At 35.3% G+C, this 24,040-nt stretch overlaps 4 protein-coding genes across 16 annotated transcripts in view; 1 reads left to right on the forward strand and 3 right to left on the reverse strand.

The window, feature by feature from the left end:
- The window catches only part of LOC124404841 (serine/threonine-protein kinase mig-15), a 34,833-nt gene extending 33,368 nt beyond the window's left edge, over positions 1-1,465 (reverse strand). For all 7 annotated transcript variants that reach the window (XM_046879279.1, XM_046879281.1, XM_046879283.1 and 4 more), the window contains exons 1-2: positions 1,054-1,465; positions 791-856 (exon numbers count right to left, since the gene is read on the reverse strand). In XM_046879279.1, coding sequence (XP_046735235.1) covers positions 791-856; positions 1,054-1,119 — 132 coding nt within the window. In that variant the 5' untranslated portion in view covers positions 1,120-1,465. The remainder of the gene's footprint in view (positions 1-790; positions 857-1,053) is intronic.
- Positions 1,466-2,385: 920 nt separating this feature from the next.
- Positions 2,386-17,572, reverse strand: LOC124404843 (PHD finger protein 20-like protein 1). 7 transcript variants are annotated; one of them, XM_046879286.1, is made up of 17 exons: positions 17,308-17,572; positions 16,507-16,641; positions 15,329-15,355; positions 12,390-12,490; positions 12,156-12,241; positions 10,643-11,030; positions 9,237-9,351; positions 8,860-9,155; positions 8,749-8,760; positions 7,635-8,318; positions 7,367-7,498; positions 7,071-7,157; positions 5,276-5,561; positions 4,755-4,892; positions 4,290-4,666; positions 3,180-3,419; positions 2,386-3,049 (listed from the first exon to the last, which is right to left on the reverse strand). In XM_046879286.1, exons 1-17 carry the CDS (start codon positions 17,376-17,378, stop codon positions 2,925-2,927), a joined length of 3,300 nt encoding a protein of 1,099 aa, XP_046735242.1. In that variant the 5' UTR covers positions 17,379-17,572; the 3' UTR covers positions 2,386-2,924. The 7 variants fall into 7 exon arrangements, with proteins under 7 accessions (XP_046735242.1, XP_046735241.1, XP_046735247.1 ...); XM_046879285.1 differs by having other exon boundaries at positions 9,237-9,357; positions 17,308-17,571; XM_046879291.1 differs by lacking the exon at positions 4,755-4,892 and having other exon boundaries at positions 9,237-9,357.
- Positions 17,573-18,708: 1,136 nt separating this feature from the next.
- LOC124404853 (60S acidic ribosomal protein P1) lies at positions 18,709-20,955 on the forward strand. Its single transcript, XM_046879307.1, has 4 exons — positions 18,709-18,925; positions 19,271-19,418; positions 20,654-20,758; positions 20,856-20,955. Exons 1-4 carry the CDS (start codon positions 18,854-18,856, stop codon positions 20,867-20,869), a joined length of 339 nt encoding a protein of 112 aa, XP_046735263.1. The 5' UTR covers positions 18,709-18,853; the 3' UTR covers positions 20,870-20,955.
- Positions 20,956-21,733: 778 nt separating this feature from the next.
- On the reverse strand, positions 21,734-23,893 carry LOC124404852. The gene is made up of 5 exons (XM_046879306.1): positions 23,594-23,893; positions 22,835-23,052; positions 22,601-22,680; positions 22,228-22,325; positions 21,734-22,145 (listed from the first exon to the last, which is right to left on the reverse strand). The coding sequence occupies exons 1-5, from the start codon at positions 23,757-23,759 to the stop codon at positions 22,102-22,104; spliced, it is 606 nt and encodes a 201-aa protein (XP_046735262.1). The 5' UTR covers positions 23,760-23,893; the 3' UTR covers positions 21,734-22,101.
- Between the last annotated feature and the right edge of the window lie 147 nt (positions 23,894-24,040).

Raw genomic sequence — 24,040 nt, forward strand, 5'->3', positions numbered from 1 at the left:
GATAGCTTGGCCGAATTTCTTCGAACTCCAGGCTGTTCTGAGTCCATAAGAACCGCATCGACGGAGAAGAAAATCATTAAAATCCGTTCATTCGGTTTCGATATATGGTGTCGGACAAAAAAATGATCAATTTTATCAAACAACTCAGGAATAACTCGATCGATTTTGCTCCAAATTTAACCAGTTTTGTATCAAGAAGAATCGCGGTGATTCAGACAAAAATCAACAAAATCCATTAATTCGTTTCCAAGAAATAATCGATGAAAGAAAACGGATCACACGGACATTCAACGACCATCTAAAACCAGTCGATAGTAATTCTCTACTTCTAAAAACGTGAACACGCGTGAGTGATATTCAAAGGATTCGTCATCCTGTGACCATAATGGCTTATCCTTGTTCCCAAAAAGAGAGACAAGTTTAAAAAAAACGTATAATATTATAAATATCACGAAAAAAAACGTTGGTCAAATTCAAGGGTTGAATGTACCAAGTAGAGAAGAAAACCTCGGCATGTGGCGAGGAAGCGCACACATTGACATACGAGCAGCATTGGTATCCACGCCTCTCTCTTTCTCTTCCTCGCTCCGATCTACTCTCTCTCTCTCTCTCTATCTGCCGCGTGTATTTAAGCGTGTGACAAGTCTGAGGCCGTCTAGGCTAGATATGCCCCGGAGCGAAAATATCGCGTCGACAATGGGTCTAGAGCGAAGACCGGAGCCGGAGCGAAGTGATATGTCGTTACCGGGCGATGCGTGGGCGGGTTACAGGCTATACATAACGCACTTACTTTATAGACCTGGCCGTAGGTCCCATTTCCAACGACCTCGATGAGCTCGAATATCCCAGCCGGATCCTGAAACATGGATAAACGAGGGCTGTGTTATTAAAACAGGGAGAAACAAACGACGGTGCAAAACATCGTGATCCCACCCAGAGTCGAAGCGCGGCGATGGTTTAACGACATAACAGCGGCTGATCGCGGGGGAGGAAACAAGCATTCTGACAATGTGTATTTATGTGTTGAGAATTAGGCATCGGCTACTTGTTTACCTTCAAAGCGTTCAAATCGATGTCATCTAACGAACAATTCACGCTCGGTGCTAAATTATGCGCCATCTTGATATTCCTTCACTTCGTACGAATGGGAAGAAAAAATATACACCACACCACCGCACAACACCACACAGAGATTTACACTCGCTAGTGTATGTACATACAAAAGTAATCAGACTTCTTATTTTACTTACACCACACTCTTAAATTTTAATCAAGTTTTCGACGCACACCAAACGCGGCACATCGCACGGTCACCAATCTTTATTTATCACTCGCGTATAATATACATTATTTACAAAATATTTATCCAATTCTTTGCTATCTCGCTGAGGTATCACTCACTTTATACGGTATATTGCCATAACGTCGGAGCGAGCGAGGTAAGCCCACACCTCGACGGCCGTTCTGTGACCCTATGACGTCACCGATTCAACATTCTCAACATGGCAGTCATCCCCACTCCTCGACCCATTCGGCTAAAGTTACGGCAGCGCGAAATACGAATTCGCTCATCGTCCCCGTGACGGAATGAATCAGCCGCACGGTGCGAAGTTAATTAAATTGAAAAAAAGTAGTTTTAAAAAAAAGTAGTTTTAAAAAAGTAGAAATTACCGACCACGTAATAGCAATGAGTCTGTGAAAAATCGAATGACACAAGCAAAAATATCAACAATATGTTAGAAAATTCTTTATAGTTTGAATCAAAGAGGTTGAGAGTTTCAACGTTCAAGATACTTGAACCCTGGTGATTTTCGACTTCTTCAGCTCGATGAATAAGCCACAAAATTTCTGAAAAGTGTTTGATAAATCTTACATTACAGTATAGTTATCACGTGCAAATGTAATGTCAACGAACATCTGATGTGTTGTGTGTTTGTTGCTCTGTAGTAGTATGTTTAGACCGACTGTAACAAGCTGTAAATTATCGCGAGATTAAAAAATACCTTCAAACACGAAAATGACAACTGTTAGGATCCCTGACTGAATATTCATTGGCTTTTGCATGAAAAAGTAGAATAAACGACCCTTGCTGTAGTCATCAAATGTACCTACATTTTTAGCGATCATTCACAGATCGTTTTTTGATAATTGGTTGAAACGTCCGAATATCATATTCTTTCTTATATTTTAAACTATCAAGCCAACGGTTTTTTTCTAGCACTTCGCTATTCGGAGAATTTATAATTGCAGCAATAACGAATTATTAAATTGTTCGTCAAGTATCGATGAATTTTAATTACTTGCTGCATTTCTGCTTCCTCCGCTTTGTCGAAAAACATAATTGATCGAAACATGTTAGTGAGCTTGTCAACAATAAAATTAAAATTAAAGATTAAATATGCATACTCCAGTAATTCTTTATAAATTACAGAACAAGCTGTAACTATGCTATATTGTATATGTACAAAATGTTCCATTGAAGAATCTAGCCTATAATAAAGTATTATCATGAGCCTAATTTTAATAAAATAGTTGCGTAAACTGCAGGCAATGAAGCTGATTATTCAACTAATATTTTTTAAATTATATATAATACCTACTTCGAAGGGTTTTGAGCCTGACAGGACTATTCAAAAGGGTTAGTTTAACTTCGCTGCATTAATGAATAAATTTTGCATTAGGTAGAAATGCATATATTAATTTCACAAACATAAGTACGCTATTTTCAACAAGATACGATCCTCCTTTCTCGAATTCCAATAATCACTACTGTAAGCGGAAAAATGTAACACTGTCAGTAGATCAACAGTCACACTCAAAACCCTGTTTGAACAATATAAATTACTTTTAATTAAAGTTTTGAACTAGGTACGATGATGACAATAAATACATAACTTCATTCGTATTATATAATCAATTTTTTCTTAGCAGAGCGCAGCAAGTTTCCGAACTGTGGCCAAATCCCTAAGCAGCATTTGCACAGTCTGCTTTGTTCGAGGCAAAAGATCAGGGCCTGAAACAGGATCATCTGGGTCCATGGCTTCCAGAGCTAGAAAAGAATGGAGAAAACTCTGTTGCAAATCTCTCAAAATGAAGAAATGAAGAAAAAAAGGAATCACAGGAGTTTAGCTCTTATTTCTACATTTCGGAAACGAAAATCTTGCTATGTTTCAACTTACCTGTCACATGTGCCTCAATTGTAGTTAGTCTAGAATCAATGTGGTTCTGAAAGTGATCAATGTGCTCCAACAGCCGTGAACGACACTCAGCTGGATCAATTGGGGCCTCTGGTTCCGGTATAAAAGGTTGTAGAGGCAACATCTCATCAAGATTAGTCGATTCTGGCTCAGTCTTTTCCACCGGAAGTGACGATATCAGATCTGTCGCTTCGGATGTCGAAGGGGTATTTTTGGGCGGATCTAAAGATTTAAACCAGTTTATCAAACTGATATTTTTGATTTTAAGGATATGTCTAGTGTAAAGCCGTCAAAAAAAGGGTAAAAATTGTAGAGTTGCGAATACAAAGTTTCGTATCAGCAATCGAATAAAATTTTAATAAGTTTAAAAGAAAACTGTCTTATTGATGTAGGAAAACATTGTACAGTGAAATTCGTACAGTTTGTCTAATTTTAATGAATTATAGCTCATTTCTGCTGATAAATCCATTTTACACAAATCGTTTCTCATAAATTTATTATACAAAACATTTGTTATATGGAACCTGTATTCATTTCGCACAACTTGTTATTGCGGTGAATTGAAAAGCTCAAGATTTAATTTCGGACGATTTGTCGATAATCGAATTACAAACAAACTGAGAAACTATTTTTTGACATTACGCTGCGGTTTTTCCATCAACATAAAATATAGAATAGTTTAATGTCTCACAAGTTCTTCATGAGATAATTGAACTTTTCCATGCAAATTCATGTCTCTTTTTCGTTTTTCTGTGTTGAAAGGATATTTTTTTGACTTAATTAAACTTGACAATACTGAGCTGCACTTGTCTGGTCTCTATTTCAACCGCAAAAGGATTTTACGTTTCAATCACGGTCTTATACACAGTTCCGGACACTCCATCTCTAAAACTGTGACCTGAAAATGTGGCACATGAGTGAGGGAGGCTTTTGTATATTTCTATTTTTTGCACACCTTACACACCCCGGCCACTGAGATTGCAGTGCTTTCAATAAGGTTACGCCACTTTCTATGGCAAAGGGATAGGAGTGCCCAGACCTGTATAGAAGACCGTGGTTTCAATCGAGAATTCTAAATTATTGATTCCTTACCATTGTCTTCGTTCTTTACTTCAGACGCAGTTTTTTCCAAATTATTTCTTGTCAACGCTTCCAAGAGAATATGACCTTCGGATTGGTTTTCTTGTTTCTTAACATTTTTAAGTTCTTCAGCGTGCAGACTATCCTCTTCCAGAATCTTCATCAACTCCGTATTAGAAGCGATCGACTTTTTATGCGTTTCATCTTCTGGTTCCTCCTTTATTTCATTTTTTATTTCAGGACAGGGTGAACTATCCAAACTAGACTCAGCTGTCTCAAGTGCTGGTTTAACAATTTCCATTATTGGCACCAGTTCAGTATCTGGTTTTGGGATTTCAGTTTTTTCCCAGTTTTTAGCCCAAAGATACAACTTCGGGTGATCTTTCTTTCTAAAAAAAAAAAAAACAAAAATCGGTTAAAATTAGAGACAACGCTACAGATTGTGGCATTAAAACTATGTGAGAAAAAACGACTTACTGTGCAACATTAATTTTGACTCTTAGACTATTCAAAATTTGCTGTATTTGTAGCAGTGCTGCGACCAAATCATACGAACGCTTCAACATCGCAGTTCTTTGATCGATGCTAGCTTGATTCTTGGTACGATTCGATAGACTGTAAATAATGTTGAAAAAAATTGAATATTTGGTAGAAAGAAAAGTCGACAATGTATGATTGAGGATGAATCGAGAGAAAGGATCATTTGAAAAATTTTGAGCAATGTTACTTACGCTAATGATAGTAGACACAAATGAAACAACATTCCTATTATATGATAGAAATAAATCAGTGCAAACTCAGACAATAGAAGCTAAGAAGCGAACTCGAGATTTTCTGGTAACCCGGGATTTTCGAAATTGTTTCAATACCATTTCTACAACATAGTACAACCGCCATTTGGTTTGTGTTCAACATAATTGGCACAAGTAACTTTGCTGATCATTTTTTTAGCACTTTTTTTTTCTCTTGAACCAATTTCTTAAGCCAATTCAACTTACCTGGGCAATTTTCCCTCTTTAATCCAATCTTGATCATGGCTGTACTTCTTTGACGGTCTTTGCCTGTACGGATTTTGACAAATATAGCAAACATACTTTTCTGGCACATCTTTTTCTTGTTCAATAGCATTGCAGTGACCGTGCTGCCAGCAGAGACAAAGATCACACTGAATCATCAGTCCATCCTCTTCCATAAATCCGCATGTACAGTTTATTATTTCCTCCCTACGAAGCTGTTCCACCTTCACAAGTTCCCCATTAATCATCATCATCATGCCATCTCCATCTAATGTGCCAAAGATTTATTTAGAGTTAGTGATCAATTTACGTAATCTGATTTTATCAGTCATTCCGTTCACTTGTATTCGGGATATTCCAATTAACAATTCTATATAAAGTGTTTTTATACATTTTTGCAAGTTGATAGTAAAAATGAATATATAAATCAATTATTTATACTAATATGGGGCAAAAATATCTCGCATAATTGTACTGCAACTGTTTACAAATCTGTTGAATTCAATTCCGGGTTTAGTAATTAAATTTAGGTGACCTTAGAATCCCTAAATATTATGTCTACATTGATATAAGAGAGAAGTACAGAAAGAAGGAGACAAAGTGTGTTTTATAAACAAGATTGTTAAGTGATGTTATAATTTATGAGCTAAGGCGAATAATTTACAGAAACAAGTCTGAAAATTAATTAAAGTCTACTATTTGCAATGCATGCATAATATTTTCAATCAAATCCACCTTTACCACCAAATATTATACGCAGGAAGTAAATCACGTTTTCGTTATTTTTACATAGATGAAATTCATTCAAAACAATTTTGTGTCTGTATAAATAGATTTTGCAATGGATCATAACACTTGATTTAGGTACATTGAAAACGCTCTTTACAAAACATATACTTGAATTCAAGTATAGATAACCAATTTGTGAAAATAAATTCAATTGTAATAATCAGTAGTACACCTGATATAAAAAAAGAGATTTTCTATTATGTGTAATTAAATTTTTATGCGTACATGAATATTTTCCCTGGGGAAAAAAATTTTCAGAAAATCCCATAAATTTTTACTAATTTACTCGGACGTGAATTTGTGAATTCAGAAATTCTAATAATTTTTAGTAACTTTATAAACATATCTCAGTTCCAATGCAGCAAATACATTTTTACAAATTTACGGAAAAACTTTCATATTTTTACAATATCTCTTTAAAATTTTCATAATTCTAGTTTGCTTCAAGATATTCTGTAACAGATATAAACAGTGTCATTGACCAGATTTTAGTAGCTACATTTCACAAGAATTAATTTCATCTGTTTCCTGAAAATGGCCACTTTCTTTCAGAAATAAACCCCACGTTTCAGATTTCTTCAGATTTGTGATATAAAATGAAGTTCTGACGAGTATGAGTTTTTTTTTAGAAATTTGTCCGATTTTCATCTTCAACTTGACTTGTTTAGAAATAATCGGAAAGACGAAAACTCAGAGTTTCATTAGAGTTTCAATAGAAAATGAAGTTCCTAAAGAATAAAACTTCTATCCAGAAACTTTATACAATTTCTAGACATCCCTGACATTAACAGAATATGAAAACTTTTCGAAAAATGAATAATTTTGTCACAGAACCGTCCAAAAACATGGCATATTTCGAAGGATTTTCTAAATAAAATTCGATGAAAAATTTGTGAGGATATTTTTCACCAGATTTCCAACATAACAGTAATAACTGCTCCTATGAGGTGTGAATAAAAAACATTGATAAAAAAAAAGAACTATATACCTTCAGTATCATTATAATTATCTCTTTTGGCAGCATCCCCTTTTGGGGTTTCACCTTTCTCAATATTATGAGAATCGCTTAGTCGACCTGAATAATAACACAAAGAAAATAATAAAATGTATATAAAACAGGGGATTAACAGAGTTAAAAAATGCCATTACAATAAATCCATTTCAAACTACACTATCTACCCAATTACTTATCATCGTTTTTTTTTTCTTCCTTTCTGACACAATAATTACAATCTACTACACAATCAGTCAAGACCCAACGCCAAATATACTTTTACAACTTACTTGTTAGATTATTTTCATCGCTTTTTGGGTTCGATTTTCTTCGACTGAACCTGTAGGTAGGAGCGACCGGCTCTTCAACATCCAAAGTACTGTCATCTAAATCCCCATAATCATCCTTAAGCTCCAGCAACCCTGATATGTAATAACAAAAACTCATTCTTCTAATACAAAAATAATAAAATCTTAGCACTTCACCGCGATCATTCTATAACTTCATTGAAACTATGATTGGAAAACGAAGTCTGATTAAGGTAGAACCATTAATTACCTTGCTTTTTCTTGTACTTCAGTTGCAAATCTGAATGATACTCTGAAGTCTGCCGCTTCCTTATAGTCTTTCCTTTTTCTTGAATCGACGGTTCGTCCAATGATTTTGATCTGTCTAATTTCTGCGGTTCCGTAACACCGTTGCTGGGCAAAGGCGTAGCAGTCACAGATCTAACCGGCAACAAGGTTTTGATGCCCATTTGAACTTTTTCATCTCTGACTTTGAGATCGAACAGGGTTCCCGGCGACATTGCACAACTAGGTTCTCTAGTTTTGGTAATATCTTCGTCGACATCGATGCTCTTGCTTGAAGAAGGCGACGCAACTTCAGACTTGGAGTCCTCTTTGGTTACATTTACTATTTTCTCTGGTCGAATCACGTCGGATTCATTTTCAGGCACTTGCTTCTCCTGGGTTGCTTTTTTCTTTTCAAACTTGTTTATCTTCTCCAAAAAGTTGTTCTGCTTCTTTGGTATTATATCTTCGATCGATTCTCCGATCGTTCTGGCGTACGCCAAATCTGCTACATTCGGAGTGGAGCCCAGAAATTTTGAATACTCAGGATGATAATGTTTTATATGCATTTGGAGAAGATTTTCCTTGCGGAAATTCTTGTTGCAACCCTCTTTAGGACATTTGTAAGCGCTGTCTTCCATTTCAACGCGAATTCCTCCAATAAATACAGCTAAAAATAATAAACCCCCATCAAGATAAAAACAGTAACACTCAATGCTTTAAATGAGAAAAATTCATATTATTTTTGTTCTTGAGTAAGAATATTTTACTGTTTTACTCAGGTGACGTTGACGTTTCATTTGATTTTGTACGGTAATATTACAAATTTCAAGTTGATAATGTTAACATAATGAAATACTAAAAAAAGTATTACGACTTTGAAACTTAAGTAAGAATTTGGACAATCTGATCACTTGCGACGCTAGTGTGCCTTCAAGCTCTTATTCTCAGTTCAGAATGGCTTGTGAGAAACTAACATCATCCTCAAAAATCCTCTATCGCATTATTTTGACTGTCACTTCACGTTTTCCAGTTTTCAGTAGATCAGAATTAAGTACCATGCTAAACCTGAGATTTCTAGAATATAACTTATTACTTACAGTATGTGATGACTGTATGAGGTGTGACAGCATGTGAAAATTCAAATGAATAATTATGGTCAGTGAAACAGGTTGATGAGTAGATGTTTGGATATTGATAGTGAAACTTACCGCCAGGATCAGCAGGTGTAACAGGAGTTATAGCAAGCGGCATAACAACTGGAGTGACAGGACAAGGTGACGTGACTTCACGAGTTCCAAGAGGAGTTTTAGCTTTTGGTAACAATGTTTTGATTTTCTTTGGCACTTCAGTCGGCGGTTCCTGCTTCGTCTTAACAGAACTAGATTTGTTTTTCTTTCGATGGATGCAAAAATCAAATTTCTCAGGTTCAAAATCGTACATTCCATGATTCTCCATGAACGATCGAATGTCGTTTCTTGACCTGAACTTTTTCCCACTCGATTTGCTGGTAAATTTATTGGTGTTAGTTTATTGTACTCTCTGTATTTTTTATCCAACAAACACACGATACGTTATGACAACTTACTGTATAAACAAGACATCCCACTTGCCGGCTGACGAACCAGTTCTTCTCTGCGTAAAGTGTTTCTGCCATCCAGATGGTAGCCTCTTATCTGCTACTATGATAGACCGACGTGGTCCTGCAACTTCAGTTAAGGATGCATCAGATGAAAAGGCCAGTTAATTAAGTTTAAGGACGAAAGAATTAAGAAACATAGATTCAACATCAGAAGCGAAATCAAAATCACTCTTTCTTTAAATGTCTGCCACCCAAGGCTACGCAGTTCTGCTATCGATAAACGAATTGCTCAACCTCAGCAATCACCTTGTCGCCATTCTACCACACATTGGATTCTTTATATTAGGAAAGAGGAAGAAGTCTTTGAGCACCGAGGTCGAGCGTATAAGGGGGATGAGACAAAACTTGCTAACCCAAACCAGCTACATGTGTGCTGCTCACGTTCGCTAGGAAAGCGAATCCTAATGGATTATGCTCGTAAGGGCCAAACGGTTATAAAAAAAATATCACTAGGATAACTTGGTAATGTTAAGGGAAGCAATCAAGGTAAGGCTTTGAATCATTTAGCACAAGAGACGATAACACATGCGATTGCTTTACATTATAAAATATTATTTTATCCCTTTTATTTGCTCGACTTGGCACCCCTTGACTTCTCGCTTTTTTCTAGTACGAGGAACCACTGCGTGAAGGTGATTCTGGGACATTAACAAGGCAATTCTTGAAGGTACAAGATAAAAAAGTTCTACATTAATAGTCTCCGTCAGCTAATCCATCGGTGTCAGAAGTTTTTGGTTTTGGGTGACGGTTATGTAAAAAAGGAGTAGTAATACAAACTTTATAACCGAGCGATATAGTCTGAGACTGGTTACATGAAGGTCCATCTTTTTTTAATGCTAAATATGTAGAGTTTGTGTAAAATTTGAAAAATAATAGCTGATTTTTGTTCGTAATTAAATTTCAGACAAAAAGTCTGACATGGATTTTTGATAAGGCGAATATATTTTGAAACAAAGCATTGTTTCACTATGTGCAATCTGCGCTGATTTTACATGACTGTTTTTTTTTTGTTTTTTTTTTTAGGTCAGTTAGGTGCCTTGTTAAAAATTTAAGCTCAGACGATTTGCAGACAATTAATTTACAATCGACTTTCACTCTTCGGTCAACTTCAGTCTAAACTTATTGTTTTAACAGTACTACTAAAACCCCTGATGTGTCCTTAAAATATTTGCATGCAAACTGCATCTGCTCATTCTCTGAATTCAATTTTCCACAAAAACATATGTTTCTTGCTAGCGATTTTCTTGCGCCGCAGAGAATTTTGGCATGCAGATTTTAGTTTGTAGTTCGTTAAAGGTGTTCTTTCCTTCTCTTATTCGATAGGTACTAGAATAGTTTGAATCTCCACTTACCGTCATTACCATCTACAATGTAAGACTCTATTCCTTGAGGCTCGCCGTCGATCCACTCAGGCCCAACCTCATCTTCATTGTCCGTATCAATTTTAGGCACATCCCGTTTCTTTTTCTTGGCATAGGTTTTAACTTTAGCTTTACTTGGCTCAAAGCCTTTGAGTACTTCTGTGCCAGAGTCGTATGCAACAGCCGGTGTCAATTCAGGAGGTTCGGATTTGCCGTCGTCTTCGCTTGCGAATGATTCGTCTTTTTTAAGTGACTTTTCAGAATCCGTTCTCGGCCGTTTTTTGGCATTAGAATGAAACAGATCCATTACACTGTGTTTTCTCTTCTTGTCCCTTCTCTCTTGTTTACTTCCTATGTAATCTCCATCAACAATCGGTTTCTGTTTTGACAATTTTTATCGGATTGTTATTAAAATATTGAATTTACTTTCTGACTCAGAATGTCTACAGAGCTAACAATTCTACATTTTAAACTTATTTCAAAATGTCCCAGACCATTTTTATGACGATTCCAGGTCATTTACAATGTTTGAAGAAGTTTACGTGAGAGTTCGTCATAAAGAAGTCGTTGTGAAATTCATGCGCTGACCAATTATTGCTTACAAACGCATGTCTCCAAAATGATATTATACTTTTATCAGATTTGTTACAGTTCATTCAATTTGATAAAATTGACCACTTTCAACAAGAGAATTATATCTAACCCGACCAAATCATTTCTGGTAAGTCTATTAAATAACAGATGAACTAATTAGGTCATCAATTCGGTTAGAAATTCAATTAATCCAACGAAATAAATTACTTGCAGCATTTTCCGCAAATATAATTTAGTACATTTTTCATGCTGAAATGTATTAAACCGATCAATTGGCAAGGAGATTCAAGACCACTTCTTTTAACTTAGAAAATAATGTTCCCGATAATGAAATTAAAAATTTTTTCAACTATCTTATTGGAAACTTTCAAGTAATTGAATTTATTAGCTGAACTGGTAACATTATTGCTCACCTAAAAATGATTCTAGGACATTAATCACTGATCACAATCGATTTCGAAATCAAGGCATCATTCGAAAACCACAAACACCTGACATCACTTGGAATAAAGTCAAGGTTGTAAATGAATTCTGGACAGTTTTCAGAATATCAAGATACTAGAAACTGATTCTTCAGCTCTGCAGGCACTCTGAATTCAACATTATACCTAAGCCTCCTACTCAGTATAGAGTGATGTACAAAAATATGCCATCAAGAACAAAAACTTAGAAAAAAAAAAAAAAAAAAATTCTTCGATACCATGATCTAGCAGATGTACTGAACAAAGTAAAAATAAAACTCGTTACATGGAAATAAACTAAATTAAAAAAAGAAGCAACAATTTTGAAATAGGATTTTGGGAAAATTTTTATCAACTTACGCCGTATATTTATAACGATTATATTATACATCAATAAATAGTTAAACCCTAACCTAAAAATAAATAAATAAATAAATAATGACTCCTACCTTTTCTATGGCTGCGGCAATTTTTGTCATTTTTGATGATCTGACTATCTTGGCATAGCCATCGTCGAAGAGAACATCGTACCTGTCTGTAAATATCGTGAAATAAAAATCAATAATAACGTAAATTATTGTCAAATATGAAATGGTTGACGTTCTAAATGAGGTTAGGTTAGGTTAGGACAAGAATCACGTCAGGTTGTATTGGGTTAGGTTAGGTTACGTTAGGTTACTCACCATTTCCCAACACAGTCTTAACTTTGGCAGGATATTTCCTGCCATCTGCCCACGTAGCTAAAATTCTTTCACCGACGATAAATTCTCGCATTTTCGTCTCCCTGCGAAAAAACAAAACAATTTCAAATCACGACGATGACGATCAGATGATGACGCTGATAAAATCGTGAAAAACGCGATCTCGTCGACTTGATAAACATACGTATGTCACAACACGAAGTTTCGTTCTTTCAATCAACACGACGAAAAAAAAAAAAAAATGAAGGCGACGCTACTGAAAACAAACGAGCGTTGCTCTGATCAGCTGATTTTTGTAGATAAACAAACCTCTTAACCTAATTTCACCATCTGTTTGCCCTGGATTTGATTTGATTAACCGTGCAAATTTACGTGTGAAAAGACGCAACGCGGCAGTTCATTATCGGCCAATTGCCATTGGATAGAAAGTAATGTGTGTACCTATTTTCTTTACGCTCCCGTTACGCTACCCCACGCAGATTAGGTTAGGTTAGGTTAGGTTTGGCTTGCGTATATCAGGTGGGATCAATTTACGAGAGGCTAAGCTGTCAGTTTATTTGATCAATAAACAACCCTTCCTGTAAGCTTTCGACTCTTCTTTTTTTTTTTTTTTTCTGCCTCTCCTTTTTAATTTCTCTTTTTTTCCCTGATCTCTGCTTGTTAATTAACTAATTTTTAGTTATTTCATCACAATTTTCAAATTATTGTACCCTGTTGCGTTGTAATAATTTATAGCTTCGTTCAAATGAATTAAAAAATAATGCGCAACTTTGTTCGTTTCAAGTTATTAACGCAATGGATTAATCGGATTATTAAATTTTACACTCAGCTAATGGTTTAACGAATCATCGGAAATCTTACAAAGTTTGTTAACTAAATAATATGAGAAACCAAAAAAATTTTCAACGGCTTCTCTTATTCCATTTCAAAATAATTCGATAAAACTTGTACAAAACCTGATGTCAAAGTCAATCTATGTATAACTAGCTACGAGAATTGAAATTTCAAACACGCCATTTACCAGCACAAAATGAGATTTATGTATTACCAAGATTTCATGCGAGAACGAAATTAAATTGCTGTGTGAAATGATCGAGTAAGTTTAATATAAAAGTACAAAAAAACTTATTTTTCTACAACTAAATAGCACAAGGTTTGAAGAATATGTTACCTAAGTTTCATTTCGAAAATTGTAAAATTGGTAAAGCTACAGCATGTTTATCGAGGCCCTTGAACGCTCGACGCAATGGACATATGCATAGGATGATGTAACATAAATTTTTCAAAGAAAGGAAAGGTATTTTCTACAAGCCTCGATTCGTCAACTCAAGTGTTCATAAGCCCTCAGTATTTTGAAAATAACATCAATTTTAGTTTCCTTAAAGCGCAGCGCAAATACATTGTAAAACTGTGACATTTTTCTCGAAATTACATTTTCCAAATTGGTGATCACAATTACTCGAAAAGTCATCTGCTGAATGATATTTTCTGTAACATATTCGAAACCTTACACTTTTCTATAGGGATTATACTTATGTTCATCATCTTTATATATATTTTTAACATTATTATTAACAATCAAAAATCGATTTTTGTTTGATGATAAAATGACTTCTTCTTGCGAGTGCTGTAACTTTACCAATTTTCGATGCATTATTTTGCGTCTAGGTAAAGTAAAACCTTGTTTATCCAACCTTCGATCAATCGAGCCTCTGCGTTATCAGGGGCAATGGACTTATCCGAATATGGAAAAACTCAGATAAAACGGATGAACCCGCTATGCCTATACTGTACATGCGTAGTATTTTGCGATTGCTACTTTGTTTATTATACATATGTAGTAACAATGCTTTGTACTCTAAAAATGAATCCGAGTTCGTTAGATTTTTACTCTAACACATATACTTTTGTGATTAAAGTTCATTCTACCATTTCAAATACATGAAAAACAATTGAAATTCTCGATAACGAGGTTTTACTATATATTACCCGAGTTATTAACTTAGCTTTTAAGAAAATATGGGTTTACTGCTTTCAAATGACTCAGTTCGGTGCTAAACTGGTCACCAATTACTGATGCGCCAACGTCATCTGACAAAACTATTTATACAAAACAAAAAATGCCAAAAATTCACCTTTTCAACTAGGTACAGTAGACGACTTTACCCTTAAAAGTACTTTTACCTTGACCTTGACCTTGACCCATGATATTCTAAGATTGTACAGGAAAGATCAGAAATTTTGTCCATCAACCAGAAAAACTATTTGATTAAAATTATCGTCAAGATAATTGTAGCAATAATTACAGTAAATTACAACGATGAAAGACCCAAAGATGTGTTCAGAGAAATAGCGTATTTTAACATAGTAATATAAACTAAAGATCATCTGAATATCAGTGAAAAATAAATTGTACCAGTTTGGATTTTGGGTTTTCGCTACAAATGTTTCAAGACAAAGAATTTGAGGGATTAAACTGCTTTCACTACAAGCAGTTGTTTAATACTAGGATGTATTGGAGCGGCAAGTAATCTATTTACATAATGCAAAGATTCAGCAAAATTGGTGCTCATGTAAATATTCTTTCTCAGATTTGATTCTATCGACGGTTTTATTCAATATCACAAAGATACTTTATGGTACTGAAGTGTCAAAGAATGAATAATCACAGGCCTCATTTTAATCAGGTTGAAATCCGTTGTAAGTTTAATGCGGAAGTGTAATTAAAAGGAATAGCCACTTTACAACGTCAAGAATGTCTAAAATTTAGCCAACCTTGATAAAGGAAAATATCGATATTTTCTCAACGTTTTGTTACATCAATATCACGAACTTCAACGAAACTGAAAATTTGCATTTTAACCATCACAGGTATTGAAATTTTCTACTCTACCTGCTAATAAAATGATATATTCACTTACGGCGGTGGTAGTGTCCAAGTTGACTCGCTTCGGTTAGAAAAAACAAAACAAAGCCTTGTCGGTAAATGTATTCAACTTTGTTTATGCAACAGTTATCAAGTGTGTACAATATGGTTTTTAAAAAATCCTGAATCAAATGGGCAAGCGAATCAGAATCATATAATATAATATTAGTTTTCATTTTCTGCCTGTGACAACAAAATTCTTTAAAAAAACAATTAGAAGGGAATAGAATGAGAAAGTGATTTTAAAAAGGACTAGTGCAGAGTAAGATAGATATCTGCAATGTTTTACAATTATGATAAGACATCAACTTTTTGGTATTGGTATTGGTCTGAATATAATTTGAAGTTTTTGTTAGTCATTTCTCTTTCAAAATCCGTATTCAACTTATACGCAGAGTTGTCTTCATTTTCAACCAATCGTCATAGTTTGGACAAATAAAATCATGAATCTTGAACTCTAATTTCAATTTTTTCGAACATTATCAGTCTGAAGTATAAACAAATTAATAAGAAGATGTTTATACGAAACAGCCCAGTTTTATTCATATAAATTTATATACAAGAAATGCAATATTAATCAACACAATAGCTAACTTTCTTGTAAGAGTCGATTTGTACTCAGTTTATAACAAAAATTCTTGAAATAAAGTCGTAAAATTAGGGGTCAACTTATATTAAGACCAATACGATAATAATCCAAATCCACACTCATGATAATTTGATTTGTATTCTTTGTTTGTTTTTTAGAAGGTATGAATTATAAGAACAGTCAAGGGGTTGACCACCCTAGAAATTAGGTCTACACATCTCATAAAATCTTATGCATCTATTTTCGATATTCTGAAATCCTGTAAAATTGTCTAAAATCTCTGTAATTACGTAAAATTCCTGAAATCCTGTGAAATTTTACAAAATTATTTAGATTCCCTATAATTTTTAAAATCGTGAAATTCGGTGTGCATACAAAACTGACGAGTGGTTAATCCCTTGAGAACAATTAAAGGAATTCATTATATAGATTTTATCGTAAATTTATCTAAGAAATTAATTCACAGCTTTGAGGGAAAGATTGTGCTCTAAACATTTTAATTCTGTTTTCTTAGATAATTTAACCAGGAGTATCTAATGGCAATTTGATATCTATACTTGAATTACAATAAGATTTAAACTCACTTTGGTTGTACTTGAAGTACTCGGAGGCGCGAGCTGTCCATTGGAATCCATTCGTCAAATCTGGAACTCCATTTGTCAAAATGTATCAAGACTTCCCTCTCGACCCAGTCGGTCTCAACAACGCGTGCCGAGTACCTGTTATAAATAAAAATTGACTAGGAATAAAACACGCAGATTTTTGTGCCCATCGTAATACGTTCGATGAAAAAGCTAGAGAGAACTGGAGAAAAAAAGTACAAAATAAATTTTATTTGTGTATAATATAAATTAGGATGTAGTACAGGTTATGTTTGAGATATCAAAGCTTGCTGAGACTGCTTCATATTCTTCATTTTTTAAGTTAAATCCCGATTTTCTAGCTAGTTCATTCGATACGGTTGAAAATTTGCAAGAAGTTTTATTCAAGGCCGACATTCGATTGTGCGTAAGTAACTACGAAATTAATAGTTAAACAAAATCGCAGGGAACGGGCACGTTGTAGGGGAGTATAATCGAGTTGATATATTGACGTATTATGATCATTGCTAGTTTGTTTCTGGAACAATTTATTGACTTGTTTTGAGCGATTCGACTAGGACGAATTTGTACTGTTGTCACGCTACGCGGATTGTTAATTAAGCAGCGACTCGGGAGGAACCGAATCATTGTCTACTCTGGCTCGTCGGAATGCGGGTGTTGACAATCAGAAATTCGCTGACAGTGCGTGTCAACAATCAGATTGCAAGGGCGAGAACGCCGGGTTAAGGTCACAAATGCAAGAGAGGAGTGAACTCAGCGTGGCGTGATCGTTAAGGTCTGTACCATTTTTCGTTGAAATCCTTGGCTTCCAACTTAGCACCAGGGAAAAACTTGAGACCACCTCGGCTGACCATCTGGCTGATTAAAATGTTCCACACAGTGATCGAAGAGGAATTAAAACACTTGGAGAAGTTTTTCGAACGTTCAGAGACGATAACCGGCTTCGGTGATTGTCGTTATTCGGACTATTTCAACGAATGTTTTCTTTATTTCGCGACGCAAACAGCGACCATTTTCATGACGACACTAATCGATTGTAGAATGGCGCCAGATTGCGAAACTCATTCAAGATGGAATCAAAGCTACGTTCATGCCATGTGTTCACCCTCTTCGGCGGCAAGCATTGGAGTTAGCCAATAGCGTTACAGTGTTCGCAAATTCACCGCCGTGCTCACCACAGCAATGGAGACTACGCAAGGCGACCAAACTTAAGACGCCGCTGACCTGGCATGTCATATATATATTTCGTGACGTCGAAGCGGGGAAATTGGGTGAAAAAGCCTTCACGAATCCTGCGATAACGAGAGTATGAATCTTACTCGGAAATATTTTAAATCGTAGCTTGAATAATAGTGTACGTGTGAATCTCAGCCACTGCTCAGGCAAATCGCTGATAATTTTTATAATAAAGAATGATGAAGTGAATATAAAATCACGCGACAACAAACATGGCCGATCGGAGCTACCGCATCTTGAATATTCACTTATTGCACTGTTCCACAATTTCTTTCACCCTCGCCAGGGAGATTCATACGTACAAAAGCACACACGTTATCCGGGAAAACTTATACTATCAGTTATTTTTTTGTATACATGGCTCGATTCGTATAGGCGTTTTTCATGTGACAGCAGCCCGTTCATGGCCCACAAGAAGTATGTCTCGATCTGTAACTGATATCATTGGTTGGATCTAACAGAACAAGCCAATGAAATCAGCGGTGTTATTTCACCGTTTAATATTCAGACGCGCTGCACGTACTTATGACGAAGTTATGACGTCACGATTTGATATTTTCAAGTCAGATCAGCGGCGCCTTGGCAAATTCATAAAACTTGTCACAACAATCGTTGTATACATGCCAAAGGGTCACGGATACATGTATGTATACTAAATCAGTGCAAAGAATATATCAGAGACTGATTCTGACTGATTTTTTTTCTCGTGAAAAGATTTTCTGTTTAAAGCTGCTTTCTGATTGATCTACATGGCGCTTATCACCGCTCTCACTAAGGGAAATATTTAAAGCTGCTAATTTTGTGGACTATGCTCATTAATATCTAAATAGTTTTAGGTATATCAGTTAACTAGCTGAGGAATCGCATCGCGTCATGAAAACTTGCCAAGTGGCTATAGACTTCCGGTGGTCACGTGACGAACACGATCGAGGTTCGAGTAGTAGAGCGCGCCATGCGTGATTCGGTCTCTTCCGCTTTTCCGGTGTAACACCCAGCGTCAGTGCTTGTTCTCTGCGCGAGCTAAGGCCGAATCGGCGACTTGCACAACCATCTCAATCCATCATATTTCAACTACAACAGTAGAAACAACAAAATGACTTCGAAAGCCGAACTCGCTTGCGTGTACGCCGCGTTGATCCTCACCGACGACGATGTTGCCGTTACGGTAAGTCTCTGATTTTTGTTTTTGTCACACGCTGCCGCGTCACACGTGTACTCACGGAGTATAAGGCCTCTGGATGATATATTCTACTTAAACTTTCACGATCATCTCATTCAGGCCCTTCTTTCTCCAGCTGCAATTGATTGTACTAACATTTCGGCTCGTGAACTGCCGAACAAACCAAATTTGTCGTGCATTCTTATCATAAATCTTCATTTTTCCTGTCCACCGACGAACGTTTAATAATAGGATCTCGTAGATTTGAATGTGAATAGACGTGTTATTTCAGAGCAATAATGCAGCAACAACGATCCTTTGATAACTTGATCTAGCCTTCTCTTTTTCCAGGGTGAAAAGATCCAAACCATCTTGAAGGCAGCCAGTGTAGAGATTGAACCATACTGGCCAGGACTCTTTGCCAAATCTCTTGAGGGTGTCAACATCAAAGACCTCATCACTAACATCGGGTCTGGAGTTGGCGCTGCTCCAGCTGGTGGTACGTAGCTAAACGAAAACAGCAGTGCTAGATTGATCTAAAAAAACGTTGCCAATGATTCTAGAAGTGTTATCAATCCTTGGTCAAAGTCCAGGAATTTCTCGTTTGAAAGCACAACAGTAAGGTTAAAGTCATTGCAAATCAAAATATTTCAAACTACAGATTCAGTTACTTCGTCTGTTCAGAGTTTAGAAGATCATTAAAGAATGTTGAATCGCTGTTTTTCTGATTTTGCCTTTCGATAGTATAAATTGTCTATATTTTTGTCCATGATTCAGTCAATCGCTTTGGAAAATAGATCGACATTACACATTATGTGAAAGGCTATAGATATTTTGAAAGAATGTCAAATACGTGGAAAAGTTTGAGATGTTGAATGATAGTGGCCAAGAATTTTGTAAAAATCAAAGATATTTCTAAATGGTAATATCCCGTGAGTTTTGTACTGCAATTTGCACCTTATGGAAACTTGAGTAGTTTTTGTGTAAGATAGTTTCTAATGATTGGATTTGCATTTTTTTTTAGCTTTGATTACGTTTGAATTTATGGTTTACAATATTTTTGATCATTTTTAAGTTGTCAAACAATAACTATCTTAGTAACTGTTTCGTTACTATAACATCACGAGAACCTCCACATTGTTTCAACCAGTTTGCATGATCGAATCTCTATGAGAAAAAGCTACTACTGTAGTAAAGATAATAATTCAAAACGGAATACTAAAAATAATTGTAACCCAATGAGCTGCCGACTACTAGCCTCTTTTCATCCACCAGACTAGTTCGCTTTTGATGCTAGTATGGTCAGCGAATAAGAGGATAAAAATTGAGCTGTGAACCTGCCGGGTCTCAGTGCCTAAAAACTGTGACCTAGATTCTTGTTTAAACAATTGAAGTCGAATTAAGCCAAAAATATGTTAGACACTTCAGACACTGTACGCGTCATAAATCAATCGCATGCGATAATCTTGGCAAGGCGCAAACAATTTATGATATATATTGAATACAACTGGAATAAGATTACTTTGCATTTTAATGTGCTGTAGCAAATTTTTCTCGTTTACGTTGATTAAAATGACCGTTCTTTAATACTAATCTACCCTCAATGCCTCCCAGAATAAGTCTAATCATTTCTCACTCAATTCAGGTGAGTGATGTAAAATTCAGGTTTTGCAATTAGTGTCATCAAAGTATGTCAAAACTGAGATTTCAGATAAATTCTAAATCTTTTTTCAGCTGCGCCTGCTGCAGCTGCACCTGCCAGCGGTGATGCTGCTCCAGCGAAGAAGGAAGAGAAGAAAGAAGAACCGGATGAGGAATCCGATGACGACATGGGATTCGGTACGTGAATTAAATTTAACCATCAAGGCTGTTGATCAAATTGCAATTAAAAGTTATGTTCAATGCAATAATATGTTGTTTTTTTTCTTTTCTACAGGTCTCTTCGACTAAGGCAAAAGCTTCTTGCAAGACAAGATCTATGATGGATCCATTCCTTTGTACAGTTATATTGTACGCTGAAAAATGAATAAAAAATTATAAAAAAAGGTTTTAATCATATTATCTATTTTTTTCAATGACCCTTTACTGTGAGGGTATAATGTGAACTGTACAAAACAATAATCATAGGCTGATGATACAACTGATGAGATGTTGATGAAATTAAGAAAATAGGATTTAAATAATAATAATGCCCAAAAGTTATCTATAAAATGCTTAAACGAAACATTGTTTATCAAATTTAGAGGGAATATTTCTCTCATCATGTGAAAAGAATTCGTTGATTATTCTGAGTACATATAAATTTTTTAAGAATTCTCTCATATTCTTGAAATTTTCGATTTCGAAAATTTAAAATTTTCTAAAACGCAGTAAAAATCGTGAATTTTGTATACGTTTTCGCAGATACGTTGTATATTATAATTCAAAAGTTTCCGGGGCATTGAACGAATAGTTTCGTAAATACAGCCTTTACGAATTTTCCAAAACGGAATTTTTAAAGATATAAGAAAATTCTTCAAAAATTCTTGTATATTCAGAAAAATCAATGAATTAATTTCACATTACAAACAAAAAACATTCCCTGAAAACTTGTTAAACGTAGTTTTATTTAAACCGTTTATTTGTAACTTTTGAGCATTATTATTAAAACTTAATTTTCTCACAGTCTTTATTGTGTTGATTTTTTTCTGATTTTGATCCCATCATAAATTATTCAATATTGCCGACAAGACTCACTTTTAGTTGAGAATGTATAGCCAATACTTCGTTAAGAGAGATTCACGATACAACCTTAATATTGATAACAGTTCAGAATATTTAATTAAAGTTTATTAGTGGGAAATTTATATTTCATGATTTAACGACGAAATTAATATATTATGAAGCATACAGTGGTTCTAATTCGAATAATTACGTTTGTAATTATAGTAGTGGTCATTATTTCGATCATTGCGTTTCTTGTAACCCTGATTCCGTCGTCCTCCCTGATCATGTCCTTGATTTTGGCGACTCCAGTCGAAATTTCTGGGGGGCTTATTGTACCAAGGATCCATAATCGGAGGTCGTTGAGGTTCCGCATTTTTTATTTTCATAAACGCTTCATCCTTATCGGTAAAACGATCCTTAAATTCTTCTTCGCACTCTGCAATGAATGCCTTCTGTTCCTCGTTCATTTTGATTTATTAATTCCTATATAATTTTGGAACGACTAATAACGAGTTAGAAACTGAAATTAAAGAAAAAAAAACAAACTCATCAACTCTACCTGTCAATAAAGTAATCAAACATAAAATTGACATGCTACATACAAGATTCACTTATTACACTGTCCAGTACTAATGCATAGAAGCCTTTAGCTGATGGTAAACTTCTGTCTTCTGTTGCCGTCTTCAAAGGCTCAAACATCCTGAAATTATTTGCAAACATGCAAATTGTTCTGTTAAAAATGATGACAACAATATTTAAGGTATTGTAATACAAATTCACGAATACCATGAAAGCTGGAATTACTAAAATAGAATGCGTTTTACTGTTCATGATCAATTTTTTATTTATAGGAATCTTGTGACTGGGCATAAAATTTTGTACGTATGAGAAAGAACTCTTCATCTTTAATATTTGGAATATGAATTTTCAAAGAAACAGCGTTGACTAAATAAATGATTCCAACAGTATTCTTACCATCCCACATGGGATCCACATTGGCTACAGAAGCAAAGTTTCCACGCATATCCAGGAAACCAGGAAAAGTCGTCGTGCCACTGAAATATTGAACAAATTTTTAAATGATTAAATTCCCGTTATTTTCTAATAATGAGTCATCTCATTTCTGTTATATACAATTTGAATAAAATTGCAAAATCAAAAAAAATTTTAACATCGGAATCAATGTTTTAGGCAATTGAAATTACTCACGTTTTCACCAATGCTGACACACTTTGCAGACGATGTAGTAAATATATAAAACTGAATCCCCAGTGGATTAGACAAGAGTTGAACCTCTATATCTTCTCTGCCAAATAGAGTCTGGTTACTTTTTATTAAAGCTTCCGGGCTTAGTTGATTCACTATGTAGTGAGAATCTGCCAAATCGCCGCCACATTCACGACACAGAACAAAATCCGGGACTGGATCTTTAGGAACATTTTCTCAATAAGCGTATTTGTTGGAAAGGGTTACAGTAACAGTTTAACGGCAGTGTAAAGTTTTGTGGATTAAATTATATCAGCCTTAAACATCCGATTCTGCATAATTTTTTTTTTCTTATCAGTCAACGCTTGGTCATTACATGCTGATTAAAATTGAAAATGCTTGTACTTCTGATGTTTTAGTATTCTGAATAATTTAGTGAAATACAAAAACTCAATGTGGAAGGATTATGTGACTTTTCATGGCAAACAAAAAAAATATTTTACGATCTGAAGGAAAAATATATTGCTGTCTCAATATAACCGAAACAATATGATAATTTGAGAATATTCACATCACGGATCACCATTCGAAGTATTTTTGCTTCACTTGTCTTTTCGAACACGATCTGATGCTAGGTTATGTGTAGAGTTCCGGGCAACTTGGTTTATCAATTGCGTTGTTTTTTTTTAGAGCTTCGTTTCCACCTGACATATGTGTTACGTGAAGACATTGAGTAATAATAGGATCAGAGAAAAACTTTACCTTCTGCAACGTAATGAAACACTTCTCTTGCCGTGTGTGACACAGATTTGTTTACAGCTGAAATCAGTATGACTACAAGCTGCAGAATATGGTACAAAATGGAGTACGCCATTGGTGGTTGGCTCCTAGGATAATCCAGGTCCAAACTGCGACAGCTTCTTAGCATAAGATGAAAATTCTTTACTTTTTGGTCGTGTCATGCAACCGCTGATAATCCCATGACACGTCACAAGAAATGCGATACGAGCCTCACCAATTCTGTTGTCAGCTAAGCCTGTCATTGGACTTCATTTTATCGCAATTTTATAAATCATGACGTTCATCGCTCTTATCATCAGTCATCGGGTCTCCGATTTCTTCCTTATCGACCCACCTTTGATATCGCTTTAGCCGCCAGCTGGTAGTGCCGCATCGGTCATTCAGATAACATCGTACCCGATCTTATCG

The sequence above is a fragment of the Diprion similis genome, chromosome 3, assembly GCF_021155765.1.
Source record: "Diprion similis isolate iyDipSimi1 chromosome 3, iyDipSimi1.1, whole genome shotgun sequence".
Lineage (NCBI taxonomy): Eukaryota > Metazoa > Arthropoda > Insecta > Hymenoptera > Diprionidae > Diprion > Diprion similis.

What these genes read in the sequence shown, in the direction of transcription:
- LOC124404843 (XM_046879285.1), bottom strand. Translation starts at nt 17,378, where the DNA reads ATGGTCAGCCGAGGTGGTCTCAAGTTTTTCCCTGGTGCTAAGTTGGAA. An exon ending in TGGGATGTCTTGTTTATACA is followed by an intron (nt 9,156 to 9,236) that starts GTAAGTTGTCAT and finishes TAAATTTACCAG; the next exon opens with CAAATCGAGTGGGAAAAAGT. An exon ending in AGTAAAGAACGAAGACAATG is followed by an intron (nt 3,420 to 4,289) that starts GTAAGGAATCAA and finishes TTAAATCTTTAG; the next exon opens with ATCCGCCCAAAAATACCCCT.
- LOC124404853 (XM_046879307.1), top strand. Translation starts at nt 18,854, where the DNA reads ATGACTTCGAAAGCCGAACTCGCTTGCGTGTACGCCGCGTTGATCCTC. An exon ending in ACGACGATGTTGCCGTTACG is followed by an intron (nt 18,926 to 19,270) that starts GTAAGTCTCTGA and finishes CTCTTTTTCCAG; the next exon opens with GGTGAAAAGATCCAAACCAT. An exon ending in TGGCGCTGCTCCAGCTGGTG is followed by an intron (nt 19,419 to 20,653) that starts GTACGTAGCTAA and finishes ATCTTTTTTCAG; the next exon opens with CTGCGCCTGCTGCAGCTGCA.
- LOC124404852 (XM_046879306.1), bottom strand. Translation starts at nt 23,759, where the DNA reads ATGCTAAGAAGCTGTCGCAGTTTGGACCTGGATTATCCTAGGAGCCAA. An exon ending in TGTGGATCCCATGTGGGATG is followed by an intron (nt 22,326 to 22,600) that starts GTAAGAATACTG and finishes AAATAATTTCAG; the next exon opens with GATGTTTGAGCCTTTGAAGA. An exon ending in CAGTGTAATAAGTGAATCTT is followed by an intron (nt 22,146 to 22,227) that starts GTATGTAGCATG and finishes CTTTAATTTCAG; the next exon opens with TTTCTAACTCGTTATTAGTC.